General features: G+C 56.4%; 1 protein-coding gene and 1 long non-coding RNA gene across 2 annotated transcripts in view; one reads left to right on the top strand and one right to left on the bottom strand.

The window, feature by feature from the left end:
- Positions 1-1,545: 1,545 nt before the first annotated feature.
- Positions 1,546-20,853, bottom strand: part of GRM4 (glutamate metabotropic receptor 4) — a 28,316-nt gene continuing 9,008 nt past the window's right edge. The window contains exons 3-10 of the mRNA XM_014872615.2: positions 16,778-16,913; positions 14,720-14,874; positions 14,140-14,280; positions 10,652-10,852; positions 9,591-9,727; positions 8,209-9,144; positions 3,561-3,807; positions 1,546-2,353 (exon numbers count right to left, since the gene is read on the bottom strand). Coding sequence (XP_014728101.1) covers positions 2,304-2,353; positions 3,561-3,807; positions 8,209-9,144; positions 9,591-9,727; positions 10,652-10,852; positions 14,140-14,280; positions 14,720-14,874; positions 16,778-16,913 — 2,003 coding nt within the window. The 3' untranslated portion in view covers positions 1,546-2,303. The remainder of the gene's footprint in view (positions 2,354-3,560; positions 3,808-8,208; positions 9,145-9,590; positions 9,728-10,651; positions 10,853-14,139; positions 14,281-14,719; positions 14,875-16,777; positions 16,914-20,853) is intronic.
- LOC148220933 (uncharacterized) lies at positions 2,295-4,959 on the top strand. Its single transcript, XR_015808780.1, has 2 exons — positions 2,295-3,829; positions 4,552-4,959. It is a non-coding gene; the product is annotated as an uncharacterized LOC148220933 (long non-coding RNA).

Raw genomic sequence — 20,853 nt, 5'->3', positions numbered from 1 at the left:
GCTGGATAAAATCCACCAGCTGTGTTGGGAAGTCACTGCTTCCACCACAGGAATGGGCTGGGAGGGACAGGGGTCCTTCAGCAGCTCAGGCTTGGGGTGACAAGAACGGGGCCATCTGGAGGGTTTAGAACACCCCCCTCACAGGCATGGAGAGGGGAGGCAGGTGGAGGCTGGAATTAAGGCAGAATCAGCCTTTCCAGTCATTATCCGGCAGAATTCAGGGTGCAGGCTGCTCGTGACACCGTGAGAGCAGAATCCCCGAGCCAGAGCTGCACCAGAGACATCAACTCGGGTTTTCTCAGAGCCCTCTGAACCAGGCACTGCCTCACATCCCATCCGACAGTGATGGATGCGTTGGGAACCGAGCAGTTTTTTCTCCTGAGAAGCTCTTTTGACAAGTATGATCTTATCAAAGTTTCCAGCTTTTCATTACACTGCTTTTTTTTCTTTTTTTTTTTTTTCATTTTTTAACTCCTGCCTTCAAGCCAGGCTCTGTCTTCTGTGCACAGGCAGGGAGAGGCTGCGTTTCCCTCTGGCACCAATTCCTGGCTGAAGCTCCAGTGGGGGCTCAGGGCACCCAGGTGCCCCCCACACACCCCAGAGTGAGAGCAGAGCTGGGATTAACACACAAACAGCTCTAGAAATGTGCAAAATACAGGAGTGGCATCACACAGGGGGAAATAGCAGCACTTTGGGGTTGGGAGAACAAACACAAAGGGACATGGAACCATCCCAGCACTCCCTCCCAGGCCAGCTCCAACATTTTGTAGGGCAGCTGGAACAAAGCTTGTCCAGAAGCTGGAGGCACCCAGCACCTCTCTGCCTCCTTTCCCCCTCTCCCAAAAGAAAGACAGGTTTGGACCCTCCCCTCCTGATCCAGCAGCCAACAAACACAGCCAGCCCCAATCCAAGAGGGAAACACTTGGAATGCTCAGTCCAGAGACAGAAACAGCAGCAGCCAAGGCACCCAACAGCCCCAAAAATGCACAGCCCAGACTCTGGGAACAGCCACGTCCCTCACACACGGCTGTGCCACCCCAAGGACAGGCTGGAGCCAGGAAGGGGAACCCTCCCCACAAGGCAGAGCTGCTTTTGTTGGTCCTTGTTAGCCCAGGATCCTTCAGGTTGGAAAATCTGAGATCCTGCAGTCCACCCCTTAACCCAGCAATGCCAAGGCCACCGTGTCCCCAGGTGCCACATCTGTGCAGTTTTTTAATTAAACACTCCAGGTATGGGGACTCCCTGACCTGGGCAGCCTGAAGGTGTGGGAAGCCCTGGGAAATCTCCTCCCCTCTGCTCCATCCCCACAGCCCAGGGAAGAGAAAACGAGGAGGGATCAGCTCTTCCCACCCCAAATCTGCCCCAGTGCCCCGTGCCAGGGACACGCCGAGCTCCCCTCCCCCTGTGCCATCCCCTCTCACACCGTTTGCAGCTGCCTGGGATCTCCAGGAATGAGGGGAGACAGGACACCAAGGCCTGAGGGTTTGGCCACCCAAAACCTTCCCTGGCACCTCCTGAAACCAAGTCACCAAGAGACAGCAAACGCCGAGTGCAAAACCAGGGTCTTTTATTAGAAATCTCCTCGTATAAAAATGATCATGCTCTACACAGTCATCGAATAATTCATAAACATCCAGGCACTGAACTTTGTTTTTTTTGTGTGTTTTTGTTTTTTGACTGGTCAGTACATAAAGCAGACATATTTCAATCCATATGGTCATCACATACATTAAGGAACCACCTATAGAAATCAGCACTTTGAACACAGTCTAGGTTTTATTTTATTTTATTTTGCTGTCTGTTTCTTTTAAATGTAAATTTTAAGTATTTTTATTTATTTTTCCTTTTTGCAACATATAGAATTTGGTAGGATATGGGGTAGAGAGTGAAGAGGGACAGAGGAAGACAGGAACGAAAGAAAACGGAGGATTAAAAAAAATAAAAAGTGGAAACAGAAGGTTCTGCACAACCACAAACAATCTCACAAATTCCAGAAGAGGGAAAATGTTGGGGCTCTTATTTTTTTTTGCCAAAATACAGGAAAAAAAAAAAAAAAAACAAAAACAAAGACTTGCAGAAGTCCGTCCCCTCTTGCCCGTGCTCCGTCCCCGCGCTCCGCTGTCCCTCCGTGGGAGCCATGCATCGCCACCGTGGGCGCTGGAAGAGTTTTAGTGTTTCTGTATGGATTTTTTTTTTTTTTTTTTTGCTGCTGCTGTTGATGGCATTTTCCCCCAGGAGCGCTGCCCTGGGGCGTGTCCCCCGGCTGCCACCTCCCTGTGCTGTGCCGCTGTCCCTGTGAGGAGCTAAATGGCGTGGTTGCTGTAGCTGACGTAGGTCTGCTTGGTGGCCAGTGCTGCAAGGAGACACAGAGCCCACGAGGATCATCAGCAGAGGCCACTTTCCCCTGCTGGCTCCTGTCCTGTCCCCCTGATTGTGCCAGGAGGTGCCAGCAGGGATGTGGCAGGGTTTGCTCAGGGATCTGGACAGTGCTGGCGCTTGGGATCCTTCCCTGAGCCCCAGAGCACTTGTGGGTGCTCCCAAAGGGACTTCAGCCCAAAGAGAGCCCCCAGGATGTGCCATGAGCAGTGGGAATGTGGCCTCAGGAAACACATGTTCCCTCAGCAACATCCTACAGACAGACCCAGAGCTGCTGCACCTTCCCAAAGCTCAGCCTGGGACAAACCATGGGGTGCCAGGGGGTTTTGGGGTCCCAGCTGGGTGTCCCACACCCCTGGCCACCACTCCACAGCAGCTGGGAGAGGAGCAGCAGGGCACAAAATCAACCACCCTGGCTGTCCCCTCATCCAGAGGGTGCCACAGGGACACATCCCTGCTGCCACCCCCAGCTTCCCCAGCCCTCAGACACACCAGCAGAGGAGGCAGAGATGGCTCCACCATCCCAGAGTGGCACTGGGGGGCACAGCAAAAGCCACAGAGCAGTGAACCCACACACTCCCTGCTGCTCTGCCGAGACCCCCGCGAGGTGCCCAGGTGCCAGGGGGTCAGCAGGCACAGGGACACCCTCCAGCCAAGGGCATGGATGAGTGCTGGCACAGCTGGCACAGCCCTGGGACAGCCTGAGCAGCACAAACAGGGAGGGGACACGGGCAGCTCACAGTGCCTGGCTGGCAGTGGAACCTTGCTGCAGGTTTCCAACTGGTGCTCCCAGATAACAATTAGATAGAGCAGAAGGAATTGGAGCTGACAGAGCTATTTGTTAGCTGCGATGTTTTCGTAGCTGATCTGCCCGTATCAAAGCCCTGTGAATTATTTATTCCGTTGTTTATTTAAGGATACGTGACCCGGCAGTGACAGAGTGAAAAATGTCCCCTCGGTGCTGCACTGACGTCCCCCTGTGCCTCCCGCCCCCGGTGCTGCTGGTGTGCCCCTTCCCTCCCTGGGCACCATGGAGCTGCCAGCTCTGCTCACTCTGAGCTCCCCCAGCCCTGTGTGACACCCACTGGAGTTAGGGTCGTGCAGATGGAGCTCAGCTCTCCCCATTCCCAGCGTTTATGATCCCCAGAAGATCCCACTGGGAGCCTCTGCAGGAGCCACCTCACCTTGTGTTTCCAGGTTTTCGCAGAGCTCCGACTTGGCCTCTCCGTTGGGGCGGAACCCTCCCTTCTGAGAGAACTTGTTGGACATGGTGGCTGCTGTCACCACGGCCTTGAGGCTCCTCTTGCGTTTGGGGACGTTCTGCTCCGGGTGGAAGAGGATGATGTACACCTTGGGCATGTAGAGCATGCCCAGGGACACCGAGGCACTCAGACTCACCGAGATGGTGAGCGTCGTGGTCTGGATGTACATCTGCAAGACACAAGGCCACCAGGTGAGAGCTGCCCCGAGCCCCTGGGGTCCAAACGGGAAAGGGGGAAACGGGGAAATGAGGGAAAGGTGGGGTTAAATGAATGGAGTGGGGAGGCAGTGCTGGGTGGTTGATGCTCCACCAGCCTCAGGGCAGGAGCTCAGGGCACAGCAAGGACACCTGACCCCATGGCACAGTCCCTGCCCGGGGCACACCCCACTGCCCTTCTCCCTTCAACAGGTAATTCCCATTCCCCAGCTGACTCCTGGGCTCTTGTCATGTAAGTCACATATTACACACCGACGCTGCCTTTTTGCAGTCAAAACTAATTTCACGCTCACTGTCCAGGACTAACAGTGACAGATGTTTTGCAAAATGAAAGCCCATTAATCTGACTGTAGAATAATCCATTTTTCTATGGAGAGAAGTTGGCAGGCTCCTCTCAAGCCGGGGCGTCTGAAGCAGGTGACAAGTGGAGGCAGAGACCCCCTCCCTCTGCCCATCCCACCTCTTGGGGAGGCTGGGAGGGCAAGTCCCTGCTCCGTGGGCATCCCTGCTCTGCCAGCACCTGGCTCCATCCTCTCCAGCATCCCCTTCTCCAGCAGGCCCTGGGGATGAGCAGGGAGGGGGCTCTGGGTCTCCAGATGCCTTTGCACACACCTGTGTGCAGGTCAAGGCTTTAGAAGGAGCCTTAAAGCAGTTCCTGAACCTCACCTGTGACTCAGTGTCCAGGGATTTCTCTGCAGGTGTTTCCCAGCTGGGATTTCATGCCCTGTGAGGAGGCAGCACCTGCAGGAGCCTGGGGGCTGCAGCAGCAGCCAGAGCAGGGATCCCCATGTCCCCAGGGACACACATTTCACCTGAGGCTTTCTGAAGTGAAAAGGTGATGGAGAGCACACGCCGAGGCAGAAGCTCTGCACAGCTCCCAAAAGTGAGAGCTGGGGGGACACAGCTGCTCCAGGACACCCCCAGGTCCCACCTGGCCCAGAAGGGAAAATGCCACCAAGCTTGTTCTGAGTCAACTGAAAAACTTTGGTTTGTCCCCAGAATAAAACCTCCTGCTGTCACACGCGCCAGTTTGTTTGTTCCACCTTCTCTCTCTAGGCAGTTTTTGGAAATAAAAATGTCATTTCATCAAGCAAAGTCAAAACACATCTCTGTGCCAGAATATGTGCGCTTTTTTATTCCTTCCTGTTTCGTTTTTTTTTTTCCCCCACTCCAACTCTCCAGACTCTGCCACGGGTGTCCTGGACTGGCCAGGAATGAGGGAAACTCTGGGAGCCCAACTCCAGGCACCCCAAGCCCTGCCTGGGAGCCAGCACAGCGTGACCCGGAGGGGCAGAGCTGAGCTCAGCACCTCTCATCTCCCTACCTTCCCTCGCCAATCCTGCAATTTCCATATTTTGTGCCTCTGCAGAGAGTCCCCCCTCCCTGTGCCTTGGGGCTCGGGGGCGTTTCAGCGAGGAGGGAGAGAGCAGCTGAGCTGAGCCGAGCTGAGCTGAGCTGAGCTGAGCCGAGCTGAGCTGAGCTGAGCTGAGCTGAGCTGAGCTCAGACACCTCCATGTGTGCTCCCCCATCACTCCTGGGCCAGTTCTCCCAGTGCTGCCAGGGACTCCTCTGTGCTGAGACCCTGCTGGCACCAGCCCCAGCTCCCCATCCCACTCTCTGCTGCACTTTTGGGGTCTCACAGGGCCACTGTGGCAACCTTTCCCCCCAGGATGCCTTTGCAGGAAGCGTTTTCCTGCCCACTCCTGCCTCCGCAGCCGTGTCTCGCCGCAGCAAACCCCTCAGCAGCTCAGACAGGAATATTTTTAGCCTGGAGACTCCACACAGCCGCGGAGCTCTGCTCAGTTAACCTTTTGCCACTGCAAAAAAATGACCATTTCTCACAGTTTCACTTCCTACTCTCCTAATTGGCTTCCAGCCCAGGACCCTGCTTTGCCTCTCCGTTAACGACACTGGAGCTTCCTCCAGAGCCCTGGGAGGTGTGAGTTGTGCTCATTGAGGAAGCTCAATAAGCTCCAGCTCCTGCTGCCTCGTGGGCTGGATCAAAGAGCACAGCCAGCCCTGGCTCGGGGCGATGACACTGAGGGACAGCAGTCACCCAAAATGACCCCACAGCAGCCCCAAACTCAGCTTTGCTCAGGGCTGGATGAGCCAGTCCTGCCCGAGGGAGCAGCCCAGGCTTGAGGCACAGCCCAGGCTTGTGCCTGTCCCACAGCAAATCTGCATTAATGGGGAGCTGCCCCACTTTAAATCCACGCCTGGCCCTGCCACAAGAGCTTTTGCACCCTGGAGGGTGCTGGGGAAGGGCAAACCTGCTCAGCACTCCAAACACCACCGGACACTCCCTCTCACTCCTTCCCTCTCCCTCTTTTCCCCGGCTAAAAGCAAATGTGATAAACAGAGAAGCAGACAATGACTCCACTGTTCCACTGCCACCTTATCAGCGCAGGAAATTGTCTCTTTCTTTAGATCCTCTGTTATTGCTATTTCTGTAATCCTCTGGGATCGGCGGGGATAAGAGCTCCTTTTCAGAAAAGGCTTGGGGGACTTGTTACAATAATGTGCCACCTCCATGCAAAGTTGTGGGCACGAGGTAAAGCAAATAAAAGTAGAAATGGGGATTAGCATCCAGCTCCTCCAGACCACAAGGCAGCCTTGGCTGCCCTGGGTCAGGGCAGAAGTACCAGGGGTTCAGAGGTGTGGGTTTGCCTCAGGACTTCAGCCATGAGAGAACAGCCCAGAAAACGCTCCTGGATTTTCTTTTCCCAAGGGTCCAGACACTCCGCGGAGCCCAAGAGCCCTCAGTCCCAGCAGCAGTGGGGTGAAGGTGATGGGATCCCTCCCCACAGTGAGCTGAGGTGCCCCGTGGAGCAATCCCAGAGCACCCCGTGGGTGATGCCAATGCCAGTGTCCCCAGGTGTCACCCTAAGGACACGCTCAGAGCCACCCCCCCACGCAGGCTGTGCAACAGCTCCTTTTCAACCCTCTTCTCCCCAAGAGTGCAAACCAAAACTAAAGCACTGACAGAGCCCCAATCATCTGCTCCCTCCAGCCTCACTTGAGCACATCCATCATCCCTCAGCTGTGGCTCAGGGACACCCAGAGCCCATTCCCACAGCTTGGGGAAACTCAGAGCCCATTCCCATGGCCTGGGGACACTCAGAGCCCGCTCCCACATCAGCAGAGCAGAACTCCAAGCTGGAATCCCAAAGCCCCTCCGGGGTTGGCTCAGCAGGCTCGAGGCAGGGCTGGGCTGTGAGACAGAGCTCCTCGTCCGAGGGGAGTTGGGAACATCACTTTTTCCGCCTCTAATCAGCTTGTTAGCAGCCTAATAACAGAGCAGGCCTGTACATTACAACCCCCAACGAGAGGCACAGCCTATTGTGGAGCTGCTGCCTGACAGGCAGCGTTCAGCAGCCCTAAATTATCCCGTGACAAGCTGCAGTGAAGAGGTGAGCAACCTTGCGCATAATCTACAATCATTATCATTTCCATCTTTATTACCCACAGTATGCCAAGCACATTAAGGAGGCTTTCAGGGAGCTTTTGTTTTGCAATAATTTCTTTAAAAACCTGCTTTCTTGTTAGTATCTCCCCTGCCATCTCATCAAAATGGAAATGCTGCAAAAGGCTCCATTTATTTCCTTTAATTCTCCTTCACACTTCTAGCCAGAGAAGGCCTGGTGGGACTTTTTGGTTGAGCCAAGGTCAGGGGTGGCTGGGCAGACTCAGCCTCCTCGAGGGATGGAGAAGAGACGCTCCAGGATGCACAAACTCAGGTGTCCACAGCAAAACTTCCCTCATCAAACCTTTGCAACAGATGTGCTCTAACCACCGTGTCAGCAGCATGGGGACACACTCGGGGGATCCAGAGAAGGATCTGGGTGCTGGGACACCCCAGGGATTTCCAGCAGCTCCAAGGTTTGTTCATCAGAGCAGCACTGGGCTGGCAGGCGGGAGCTGTTTGTGTTTGACAGAAATGCGATGATTCCTGTTTTGGCTGGCAGGCAAAGGGATTTGGGTCTCATTCATGAGATTTTTATTCTTTGTTCTTAATCCCTCACACTTGAGCACGGAGCCTCATCCAGGCTGGCCTCGGTCCCATGGGAACTCTGCACAGGGAGAAGGGGCTGGCTGGGCAGCACAGGGTCCCTGTCCTTGCAGAAATTGTGCCCATGACGCCAGGGACCTGCCCTGGGGGCTCGTCCTCCCCCAGCCCACACAGAGCAGCCTGTGCTGCCCATTGCTCCCATCCACGAGGGGCAGTGGGGCCAACAGAGCACGGAAAACTTCCCACCCCAACTCCCAAGCTGAGCAGTGATGGACTCTTCACACTCGAGACACCACAGCCTCTCCCAGCCCTGCACACCAGCCAGGCCTCTCCCCTCCTCCCTTACCTTTTCCGCCGACTGCGACGTCCCAAAAAATATCGGGATGAAAGCTAACCACACAATGCAAGTCGTGTACATGGTGAACCCAATGGGCTTGGCTTCGTTAAAGGTCTCCGGGACCCCGCGGGTCTTAATGGCGTACACAGTGCAGGTGACCATGAGGAGCATGCTGTACCCGAGCAAACAGATGAGGGACAGGTCCGAAATGTCACATTTGAGGATGCCCCGGGCAAAGTGGGGGTTTGTAGTCCGCTGGTCCTCGTAGTCAATGACAGAGTGGGACGGGTCCACGATGAACCAGATGCAGACGCCGACGAGCTGCAGGGAGATGAGGCTGAAGGTGATGACCAGCTGCGAGGCGGGGCTGATGAAGCGCGGGGCGCTCACCGACTTCTTGCCCTGCTCGAAGATGCGGTAGATGCGGTTGGTCTTGGTGAGCAGCGCGGCGTAGCTGATGCTCATGCCCAGCCCCAGGAAGATGCGCCGCAGGGAGCAGGTGCTCAGGTCGGGCTCGGCGATCATCAGGAAGGTGGTGGCGTAGCACAGGAAGATGCCCGTGAGCAGGACGTAGCTGAGCTCCCGCCCCGACGCCTTGACGATGGGCGTGTCGTTGTAGCGCACGAAGGTGATCACCACGAACAGCGTGGCGATGATGCCCACGATGGCGATGAACACGGGCACCACGGCCCAGGGAGAGCTCCACTCCAGCTTGATGATGGGGATGGGCGTGCAGCTGGTGTGGTTCTCGTTGGGCCGCTCGTTGAAGTGGCAGCGCTTGCAGTGGAACTCGTCCAGCTGGTACTGGTAGCCGTCGCAGCGCTCGCAGTGCCAGCAGCACGGGATGCCCTTCACCAGCTTCTTCCTCTCGCCCGGCTTGCAGGGCAGGCTGCAGATGGAGCTGGGCTGCTGGCTCCCACCCCCCGGCCACAGCATGTTCTCCACCTGCAGGGCAGATGGCACCAGCCATGCTGAGGGCACAGCGGGCACCTGCCGGGCACACCTGGGCAGAGGGGATGCCCTGATCTGCTTGCATCTGGACTCTCAACCCATCAGCACATCCCACAAAGGGTCCCAGCCCAAGGTGGCGTGGGGACAGGGAGGTAGTGAAGATTTCCATTGGTGTTTTGGGAAGATTCAACACCAGGAACCCAAAACGAAGCCCCTCCTTCCCTGAGGAAACCCCACCCGCTGTGGTCTGGCTCCTGTCCCATACCTGGAGTCTCTAGGGTGGGGTCACACGTGCTGAAGGTACACAAGTGTGTACCTGGGGCACACCTTCCCCTCTGCCCTCACCACCTTGGCTGCCTGGCTTTGCACCCAGGGGCTCCCAGACCCTGTGTGGTGAGAAGAGAAACCTGCAGGACCTTCCCCTTGGACCACGCCCTTACCTTGAGGTGCAGGTGGTCTGTCCACTGCCCGATGACTTTGTACTCAGGGGTGGAGTTCCTGATCTGGTACTGGTAGATGTCGTAACGCCCTGGAGCATCTCCGTTCTCATTGAATGTCACAGGAGTCCCAGCAATGCCTGCAGGAAAGGGGGGGTCAGCACCCACAGCACCCCCAGAAACCCCCACCCTGCTGATGGGCTCCAGGGGGGCTCTGGCTCGATGCTCCTCCCTCACTGATTCTTTTAAGAAAGGGGCAAAAGCAGCTTTAGAAGTTAAATCAAGTGAATTCTGGAGATAAATACTAATGAAAGGAAGAAGAGAAGAAACAAGTAAGAGGGGAAAATAAATAAAAGAGACACTGTGGAGGAGATCAGAGGGTGGAGATAAATAGAAATAATAAGGGGACCAGACAGAAAATGTTTATTAAGGAGACAGGGCAGAGGAAAAGATGTTCTTCCAGAGGAGATCTGAGGCAGACAAGGGCAGAGCAGAGGGAGGCAGTGGGACCTCTGCCAGCTGGGAGGGAGGAGCTGGCAGGGGGAGAGGCTGGGCAGGACAGCAGGTGAGGGCAGGGTGAGGACAGGATGGCAGGTGAGGGCAGGGCAGGGTGAGGGCAGGGTGAGGGCAGGGTGAGGACAGGATGGCAGGTGAGGGCAGGGCAGGGTGAGGGCAGGGTGAGGGCAGGGTGAGGACAGGATGGCAGGTGAGGGCAGGGCAGGGTGAGGGCAGGGTGAGGGCAGGGTGAGGGCAGGATGGCCGGTGAGGGCAGGACAGGGTGAGGGCAGGGTGAGGGCAGGATTGTTGCTGGATTTACGCTCCAAAGGCTCTCAGGAGATGTGGAAGCTCAGACCTCCTCACCTGCTGATCTGCTGCCCTCCTTCCACGCTGCATTCACAGTGCAGCAGCTGCCAAATGGCACCACAAATAAACTGTGGGTGCTGCTGCGTGACCCACACTGGGGACAACCAGAGACCCTCAGGCCCCAGGGCTGCTCCTCCCAGCGCCCCAGGGCACGGCACACCTGAGAAGTTGATGGCACACCTGAGAAGTTGATGGCACACCTGAGAAGTTGACGTTTCGGATGTACTTGAGCAGCTCCACGCCGTCCACCGGGTCCATGCGGGGGCACAGCCCCACCTTGCCGGGGCACAGGTTCTTGTGCATGTTGTGCAGGGCGTGTCCCATGGCGTAGACGGCGTCGATGACGAACTGCACCTTCCCCTCCTGCTCGTACGAGGAGTCCTGGCCGATCCTCTCCCGGTCTGTGGGGACAGGGGAAGGGAGTTCCACCTCCTGTGCCCCAGCCATTCAGCCCAGGATGTGTCTGCTGCACCCAAACCCTTGCAAACGAACCCACCGTGGGCTGGAGGAGCTGGAAATTCCAACCCCATTCCCAATCCTGCACACCCAGGGGACACACAGCCAAGGAACATTCCCTGGGGAACACACAGCCAACCTCCCCGTCAGGTGGTTCTGAAAATGTGGGTGCTGGCACCTTGCTGTGCTTCCAAGAGCCCTTGGGATGTCACATCCCTGTCCGTGGGGCATCCCTGAACTCCCAGGTCCCCCAGCAGGACATGGGCTGGGCTGGGACCGACATCCCACCCTCAACCCTGCGTGTTTCATCCCTCCTTCACCTCCTGGGAGTTTCCACCAGCTCAGGCTCCACAAGTGGTGTCAAGGACCGCCCAGGCAGCATCCATCACTGCCTGCCTGTCTCCCATCTCATTGCCAAAGTCACCCCACTCCCCTCGTCACCCTTCTGCCTTGCTGACCCCACAGCCTCCCCGGCTGGCAGGATTCTGCAAGGATCTGGCAATTACCAGCGACAGCTGCCTTCCCCCCTGTCATAACCCCCCTTAATGGGACCACAAACATGTTTATCACTTAGCAGAAGACACCGATTAGAGCAGCACGCTGTTAATTACGGCTAAGAGAGCATCTCCCAAGGGGCACCGCCGCTATGGAGAGCCCCGGCCTCTGCCCCTCCATCCCTGCCCCGAGGCATGGCCGGGCATCCTGCCAGGCCTCCTAAGGGAAGGAGGGTTTGTCAGGGAGCCGAGGGCACCACCTCCCTCCTCTGGAGAGGCAGCACATCCTAGAAAGCCACGCCAGGGTTCCCAAAATTAACTCCAGCTCCACCAGGCAGCGACACACCCTGCAAGGTGGGATTCACAGGAACCAAGCAGCAGGTGCTGATCCCTTCCTTCCCTGCTGTTGGGGATGGGATGAAGCTCTGGTGAGAGGGGACAGCCCCGTGAGCCACGCTGGAGGTCCCTGTACTGGGACCTGTGCCACCGGCATGACACTAAAGCGAATTGATAACGAACTGACCGACAGGAAGAGATGATATCGGCGAGGTGAATTCATAGCCCATCCTTCAAAGTTATAAAAACACTTTTGGAATGTGGAGATTACTCATGCAAAGCCCTGCAGGTGATCCCTCCTTCCACATTATTGACAGGAGCCATTAATCTTCCCCCTCAACTTCAGGCCCTTCCCCATATTCATCTCCGAAGGTGCAGACAGGCCACTCTGTCTTGTCAAGATAATTAGCCATTAAAAGAGGAGCTGTAATAGACTGTCCAGGGGAGCTGAGCCCATGGGGATGTCACAGCTCTGCCACCATCCACAGCACTGTCCTGCCCAGGGGACACACAGGACCCAGGGCTGGTCCCTTACAGCTCCTCAGCTTCCCTCAATCCCGCACTCATCCCAAAATCCAACCTGCTGCAATAGCACAGGCTGTGGAGGCTGGATCTGCATCCCTGTGCCACGGCTGAGCAGTGCAGATAAGGAGACATCCCCAGGATGTCCCTCTGTCTGTCAGCACCTTGCCCCAGCCCCAGCTGCTTTTTTCCAGACTGGAATTAGGCGGGTGCACAGAGGGGCAATGTGGAGCAGACAGCCGAGGCTTGTTCCCAACCTGGAGACAATAAATCTCTGCCACGCTCCAATAGATGAGGGCCATGGAAGGGAGGTGACCTGCTGATTACAATAGCAGGGTCGTGCGTCGTTCTACAGAGCTGGTAATTAATTTTCAAGAGCGTGACGAGGCTCGGCGGCCCCCTCGGAGGAGGGACGCAGCTCTTCCCCAGCGGCAGATGAGACGGGATTAGAATCAATTCCCAGCACACCACTGGTCCTGGCTTTTGGCAGGAGTTAATCAAAATCACTCCCAGCACGTCTGTAGGGAGCTGGGGATGGAGAATCTCCAAATTTTGTGGGGGCTGGCGGCACCCAGCACATCTTGCCGTGTTTTTGGGCTGGGTGAGCCCAGCCAGGAGCAGGGACAGTCTCTCCACATGGGACAAACATCTGATGGGTGCTAGGGATGATCTCAGGGGTGACACAGGCAGCACCACCAGGAATTCCATCAGCACAGCCCTCACCTTCCTCCCAGCCCTCCCATCCAGGAACGGGACCTGTCTGGTTCAGGGTGGGATCCTTCAGTTTGTTTTTTGGGGTGGAATAAACAAGCCAAGCTGGCATTTCTTGGGCATGTTGGGCTCTAACCAAACCTGAGGAAAACAGCCCCAAACTGGGCATTTGCATCAGCCCTGCAAGGCAGGAGCCCATGGATCCACAGAGGCAGGAGATTTGCTTCACCAGGCGTTAGTTCCCTGCTCTATCTGCCAAGCAATCACTCGGGAGATGGTTTATTTGCTGACAAATTCCAATGATTTAAAGACAGCTCCTAGGACATTTGCCACGTCGTAGTTTCAGCTGCTTCCACTGACACCTTAGCCCTGAAATATCACCTGTTTAAAAGCTACATCACAGTGGAGATGAGGAGATCAGCACTCCCAGGGCCTGCTCATGCATCTCCTGGTGCCAAGGGTTCCGTGATGCTCTGGGGAAGGATGAGAAGCTCTTGGCTACCCAAGGCCATGGTCACGGGCCAGTTTTCTGGCATGCCATTGCTGCTTGCCCACCCAGATCACCAGGTGAGCCTTTGGGGGATGCCTGCAAGGACGGGGATGTGGAAGCACCATCCCAATCCCAGCTGAACCCCTGGGGAATGCCTGCAAGGACAGGGATGTGGAATCACATCCTGCTCATCCTCAGTGGTGAAAGCAGAGGGAAAAGCAAAACCATCACAATCCAACCTTGCAGGCACAGCCAGGTCCGTGGCTTCAAAAGACATCCCTCCCAAGGGGACAAAGGGATGTGCCAATGTCCCCAAGTCCTGCCACGTCGCAGCCCGCGAGCCACGGCGCCATCATCTGTCTTCAGCCGGTGCCAGGCAGGCAGTAAATCTCTCCCATCTCTCAGTAAACATGTCACCTCCCCGAGCCTCCAACCATCACCTGACAGCAGCGCTGTCAGCAAGACAGATCCCCGGCTGCCTTGTTTACTGCACTCGTCCCTAAAGCCTCTTTTGGCTGGAAATGACTCAAAACGCACAGTGGGGCTTGAGGAAGGAGTTGGGAACCCGGAACTGAGCTCTGACAGGATCCCCACCAGGCAAAGAGCTCCATGCTCACAACCAGAACCACACCCCTCCCCATGTGCCCCCACCCCCCCACAGCAGCCCCCCAGCTCTTACTGGTGCATTTCTTGATGCTGCTGCCCTTCCTCAGTGCGTGCCGGCTCAGCTTGCAGTGGAAATTCTCCTCCCAGAACTCGGCAAACCAGATGTTCCGGCGGTTGTTGTCCAGGGTCCTGCTGGAGAAGTAGCGGTCGAAACCTGCCCAGGGAGAAATTGGACAGAGGGGATAAATCCCAGGGATGACAGAGAGATGTATCACACATTCCCAGATTCCCCAGGCAGAAGGGAAGGGAGCTTTTGTGAGCGATGGGGATACATCAGAGTGTGGTGGGATTGTGTCCAAAGTGCCACTCGGGCAGAGATGGGAGTGGAAAATCCATTCAAGGAAGATCCTCTGAAAGCAGAGACTTTCTGGGACTTTGAGAGCAACAGGAAACACATCTCTAGGTACACTGGTGATAAAGGGAGAGTAGGGAAAACAAGGCACACGGAAAATAAGGAGGTGATTGGTGGGGAAATCAGGAGGTTTTTAAGGTCCCTTCCAACCCAAACCATTCTGTGATGCCACAAAGCTTTCACAGACCAAACCTGCAGTTGAGGAGGGCAATGGACGGGACCCCTGGAGCACAGCCCCTACCTCTGACTGAGACCCTCTTGGGCAGGATGGTGACAGAGCCCTCGGCCACCTCCTCCAGGTGCAGGACTGGGGCAATTTTGGAGCCCCAGCTGTCCGAGCCCATCCAGATGAAGTGCCCCGTCTGGTTCGCCCTCTTGGCCGCCTCCAGCACCCTTCTGTGGAAAGAAGCAGCAGAGGCTGAGCCACAAACTCCTTGTCTGGTCCCAGGAAAGTGGCACAGTGCTGGTGGCATCTCCTGTTCCAGGCACAACCCAGTGTACATGGACACAACAGAACCCAACGGTGCCACTCAGCTCCTGCACCCTCTGTCCTCCCAGCCCGGGCACACAGGCTGCTTCTCCCGCTTCATTTGCATATTTGCTGACTGGTAATTGAATTTCCCCTTAATTACGGAACATTAAGAAAGAAAAAAAAAAAAAAGAATCAGGTTATGCTGCAGCAGGCAGGGAAAGCAGCAGCATGGAGTGCATCATGGCCAGCCCCAGAAGAGGAGCACCCAGTGCTGCCAGTGCCCAGTATGGAGCTAAACTGGGCTCTGCTGGGCTCAACTGGGCTCTTCTGGGCTCAACTGGGCAGCTGAGCAGCAGCTGGGAGCAGAGATGCCATCAGTCCTGCTGAGCATCCCCCCGGGTGCCAGACACTCAGACAAGCCTGCACACTCCTCCAGCCCCAGCCAGGTCAGAAACTCAGTGGGAGGATGGGAACGGAGCGTTCCTGGATGTGACCCGCCAGGCTCTGTCCCCTCGGGGCAGAGTGAGTCCCCAGCCAAGTGGGAGTGGGGCCCAGGGCAGCTCCATCTCCCCCTGCAGAGCCGAGGCAGGTTGTGACTCACCCCTCGAGTCACAGCTGATCATTTCAAGTCCAGATGGTGTTTGAAATGTGAAATAAAGGAAAAAACCCCATAGAAATGCAGGAGAGAGTGCAGACGAGATGGGAAGAGGCAGGCAAGCAGTGGGAGGTGTGCAGGCTGCTCCCTGCTCATCCCGGGCTGCCCTGGGCTCTGGGCACATCCCACCCTAGGACTGTCACCGCCCCTGTCCCACTCTGTGACAGCAGCACCTCCAGCTGCCCCTGGCCCCTGTGCAGGGCAGGATTTCCCCAGGGCAAGCCCAGGATATTCCTGTGGGATCAGTGATTTACACCTGAACTGAGCCAGGCAAGAATTCCAGTTACAACCTTCCCAGTCTGTCCTTCCCATCTCCCAGGCTCCACAATCCAGGGTCAGGATCATGAAGAACCCCATTCCTGGGCTAAAGGAGGCTGCAGAACCCCACTGCCCAGGGCTGCAATCCCATTTGGATGGGTAAATGTTTCCAGAGCCCTGTTAACAGGAGCTGCCATTTATCCTGCAAGGTAAATCCCTTTTCCCCCTCACCCCCACCCGATGTCGGCTCTGCAGACATTTCTATTAAGGAAGGAAAAAATGAAACTGGGAGAGTTTGCACATCTGATGTAAACTGATTTAAACTTGCAGTTTACCCACATTTACATAATGTTTGCTGATTAATAAATTAGACACTTAGGAAATCAGGGGTAGCTCCATGTGAATCATTCTGCTCCATAAACAACAGAGCTGCAGCCGCCGCTTCGCCTGCAGAGCAGCTCATCACCCTCAAGTGCGGCCACAGCTCCGGCCCTGCTGGACACAAAGTGCTGGGGAGGTCCCCAAAAGGTCCCTGAAATGTCCCCAGGATCTATTCCTCTGCCACGCTGGGGCTGGGGCTGCTCTGCAAAGCAGAACCGGTGCCTGGATCCTGCCCTGGCCAGCTCGGAGCAGCCCCTGTGTGGTGTGAAGCAGCAGCTCATGACATCCAGGGCTTCCAAAACCGATGGGAAGGGAGATTTTCCTCTGTTGGGCTCTGTGTGGCTGTGGTTGGATGGCAGCCACTTGCCAGGTGGCCACACTGAGTGGCTCCCCACTGCAGACATTCCCTGCCACGCTGCACGGGGAATCCTCTCCCCGCTGCAGACATATCCCAGTGCATCCCAGTGCATCCCAGTGCATCCCAGTGCATCCCTGCCCCGACCCCACTCCCGGCCAGGCCGGCCCCTGCTCACCTGATGTCGTCCTCGTTGGCAAAGATGATGACAGCACGGGCGTGGGAGGTCTCCAGGAGCCGGCGGATGATCTTGTCAAACTCCCCCGGCTTGGGCTCCCTCGGGATCTTCACGGACTGAGCCACGCAGACCCCGCCTGTGGCAGAGAGAGCCTGGCACTGAGACACCCCACGAGTCCCTGGCCCCTGGGGATGGCTCCTCTCACAGGCTCCTCAGCCCAACAGGCAAAGCAGGGTCTCTCCAGCACTGGGGGCTGAGCACTTCACCATCTCCTCATCCCAGACCTCCTGGCCACCACCCAGACCCCTGGGACATGTCCCCCAGCCCTCCCCTCACCCTTCCTCTCCCAGGTCACTGCCCTCACCCCTCTTCTTCCCCCAGCTCAGCCCTTCTGCACCACATTTCCTCCCACCCTGTATCTCTGCAGCTCCTCTCTGCCTGTCACCCAATCCTCTGGTACCTGTCACCTTCAGCCACCACCACATCACACTCCAAATGTCTCCAGGACAGACACACAGTCCCATCCCAGCAGCTCAGCGAGAATTTTCCAGACAGTTCCAAGCACGAGCCCCTCCCCAGCCCAGGATTTGCAATGAGTTCTGCACACAGAATGGTCAAACCCTGGCAAAACCATCCCAGGGAAGAGCAGACAAGCTCTTCACGGAGCAGCCAGGCCTTGCAGAGGGGTTTATTCCCATGCCTATGGCACTGGCCAAGTTCCAGCTCAGCTTTCCAAGGAGCCATTGCAAAAGCAGGTAATTAAAATTAAAGGAGACAATTGGAAGAGTCCCCACACTTCACTGCTGGGCTCTCAACCTCCAGCCCCAAAATGTCACAGCCCTCCTGCTCCTGCACTTCTGCAGATGCCAATAGAGAGATGGGAGTGAAAATTAAACATTGTGGGACCTTCTGGATGTAATTGATGGTCCCGATTTGCATAGTAAATGACACGGCTGATGCCTCCTGCCACTAACAGATCACAGCTTAAGCAAAGGTCAGCGAAATTACCACCCAGGGCTGGGAGAGACTCCCAGAGCATGGCCCTGGAGAGGAGCAGGTCAAGACAGGATGGGCACAGGCTCCAGGAGACTTCACTCCCTACCTGGGGCTGCAGGAAAACTGGGAAAATTTGGCCCCTTGCAGCCAAAACCCAAGAGCAGGGCGATGTGCTGGGTGTTGAGCAGGCAGGGAGGGCTGCAGGGAGGGGGGCACAGCATCCCCACCCTGTACTCACTTGGCCGGGGCTTTCCAGGGTTTTTTTGGGGGGTTATTTTCCTGTGGTTAGAAATTGGGCCAATTTGCTGGTTTTTTCCCATATGGGGAGCCAGATGGATGGAGAGGAGGGAGTTGGATAAACAGACAGATCAGCCAGGCGAGGCGGGCAGCAGCCGGCAGCGCCAGCAGGACAGGAATGTCCCAGCCTGGGGACACTCACCCTGGTCACCACCCAGCCCCCAGCCAGGCCGGGGTGTCACAGCACACTGCCAGGGGCCACCGTGCAGCTTAATTACAGTTTCCATGGCAATCAATGGAGAAAATCCAACAAAAGCAGCAGTTTGCAAACACTGAGAGCTTTCCAAAAGCCCTGGCAGGGCCAGGCGAGAGCCACAGGCGAGCTGGGGGCTGGCACGGCCACACACCTGAGTGCCACCAGGCACTCGTGCTAGGGAACAGCTCCCTGCACACGTGGCGCAGGAGATGAGCCCATAAATAACCAAGAAAAGAGGTTAAATCGATGGCAGCTCAGAAATGACCGTGATGTTACTCGGCTGCTTCGTTAAATCAAACTAACGAGGAACGCAGCTCCTCCAGGTGACAGCCTGCAGGGCCGGGGAGCCCCTGCTTCCCACAGCAGATGCTGACAGTGTTTTTATCTTCTTAATTAATGAAAGCATAATCACCAACAGCAAAACGTCCAGGGTGTCAGGGGCTGTGCGCTTTGGGGAGCTGTGTCTCAGCACCTGCACTATCCACACCCCCAGCACCACAGGCAAAGGGGATTTGCCAAGTGATGTTCCCACTGTCTTAGCACAAAAATCCATTTAGTCAAAACACTCGTCTGAAGCCAGGAATCCAAGTGAGGAGGTGGCAGCGATGGAGAGGAGGCGACCACTCTCTCTGTTCCAGTAGGATGGCACAGCACTGCTCCCTGACCTGGGACAAGGTGTGACTCTGGGACAAGGCAGCAGGTGAGGCGTGGGGACCCCTCTCCTCCTCCTCCAGCTTGGGAAAGGACTAAAGAGGAGCAGGAATATTGGGGATGGGGGAAACATCCCACAGGCAGCTGCTGAAGGCAATTTGGGGCCAAGCAGTGAGAGGATGCTCAGAGGAGATCCCGTGCATTTTGTCACTGGTGGCACAGGACACCAGCGGCAAAAACCAGCCTGGAAAAGCCAACCTGAGCCCCCTTCCAAACCTCCCCTTCCAGTGCCGCCTGCTCATCCTCAGGCTCGTGGCCGTATCCCTCCCATCCCGGTGGGATCTCGCCTCTCCCGGCATCTCCAGGGCCCCGGGGACTCTCCCGATGCCGCTGGGGGAAACTCCTGTTGTCAAACACGGGTCAGGGTTTAATGTCCACCATTACGGCTCGGTGGGAGCGCAGCCACTCCGGTTCCCCCTCTTGATTGCCGGTGCTTAATTAGCCCGTGGCTCAGGGGGGTTCTGCCAGGGCTCCCGCAGAGCCGGGCAAGCTTGCGGCAAGCAGGGACCGGGGAAGGGGAAAAGCAGGGACCGGGGAAGGGGTGAAACAGGGACCGGGGAAGGGGTGAAACAGGGACCGGGGAAGGGGTGAAACAGGGACCAAGGAAGGGAAACAGCAAGGACTGGGGAAGGGGAACAGCAAGGACCCCGCTCAGCCGTGCTGGGCACAGCGATGTGGATGTTCCCCCCAGCCCGAGCAGTCCTGGGCACCCCGGGCTCTGCACAGCCCAGCACTGATGGCATTCCCACTCCTAACTCCAGCCTTCCCATGAGATTCCCGAGCCCAGAGCCTTACTGGGAGCGGTGGGCTGCTCCCCTGCTCCGGGACTCATTGTCTGTGTCACTTCAAAGCCTCGAGGAATGAACTGATTAAGGAGAAGCCATCAGGGACAGAGATCTGCGCCCTCTCCTGTGCGTGGTGAGATGGAAAAGCCGCAGTCAAATTCTCCTGCCTCAAGATTTGGGAGTGGCTTTTTGGGGGCGACCTCCTGGTGCAGCCACCGCGAGTAATGAACCCGGCTGGAACCAGAAAGAGACAGCCAGGGATGTCACATGGGGATGAGCAAATGCATCACAAACATACATCAGGCTCTTAACTAAAAATATGGAAAACTTAGTGAAGGATGAAACAATAGAGGGGGGGAAATGGCAGCAAAATTGATCCAGGTACACAACTAAGGGGTCCCGTGTTGGGCTGGGAATATTCCCCTCTGCACAGAGCCAAGTTTGGCACACACCAGCTCTGTTACAAACATCCCTCCCAGGCCTCATCCCCAAGAGCTTGGAGACAGCAGAGACCTCAATGATGCAGAGCCAGAGGGTGCTGGGTGGGTCTGTCCAACCACCAAAATGATGCCACGGGTCAGGGGCGTGGGGAAATGCTGGACAGAGGGGCTGGAGGTGGGGACAGCAGGGACACCTCCATGCTGGCCCTGCCCTGCACCTCGGTGTGCAGTGGAAATCCAGCTAACAGCCACTGCCAGTGCAGGATGCTCTGGGGAAGTAGGATGGATTTTGGGAGCAGGATGCACTTCAAACACTTAAAAATTGCTGAAGAAAACACATCCTTTGCAGACTGAACATCTCTGCAATGCTAAAAACCAAACAGCAGCACTCTAACAAATAAGGACTCTCCAGCCACCAGTGCAGCCACCAGCAACCTCCAGGGGCCAACAGCATCATCACCAGAGCAACTGCAAATATGGATAAAGATAAAAAGATAAATGAATAAAGATGTAACAGCCACCCAGGTCAGTCTGTCGTGGTAGCCCAGGGCCAGCCCCAGCTGCAAGAAAAACCCATCTGCAGGGCGAGTTTCCTCCCTGCATCGCTGTCGGAGGTCGCTTTGTGCCTCAAGCAGAACCATTTTCCACTGC

The sequence above is a fragment of the Sturnus vulgaris genome, chromosome 29 (assembly GCF_052056855.1).
Source record: "Sturnus vulgaris isolate bStuVul1 chromosome 29, bStuVul1.hap1, whole genome shotgun sequence".
Taxonomy (NCBI): domain Eukaryota; kingdom Metazoa; phylum Chordata; class Aves; order Passeriformes; family Sturnidae; genus Sturnus; species Sturnus vulgaris.
This window is presented reverse-complemented; position numbering and strand designations above follow the sequence as displayed.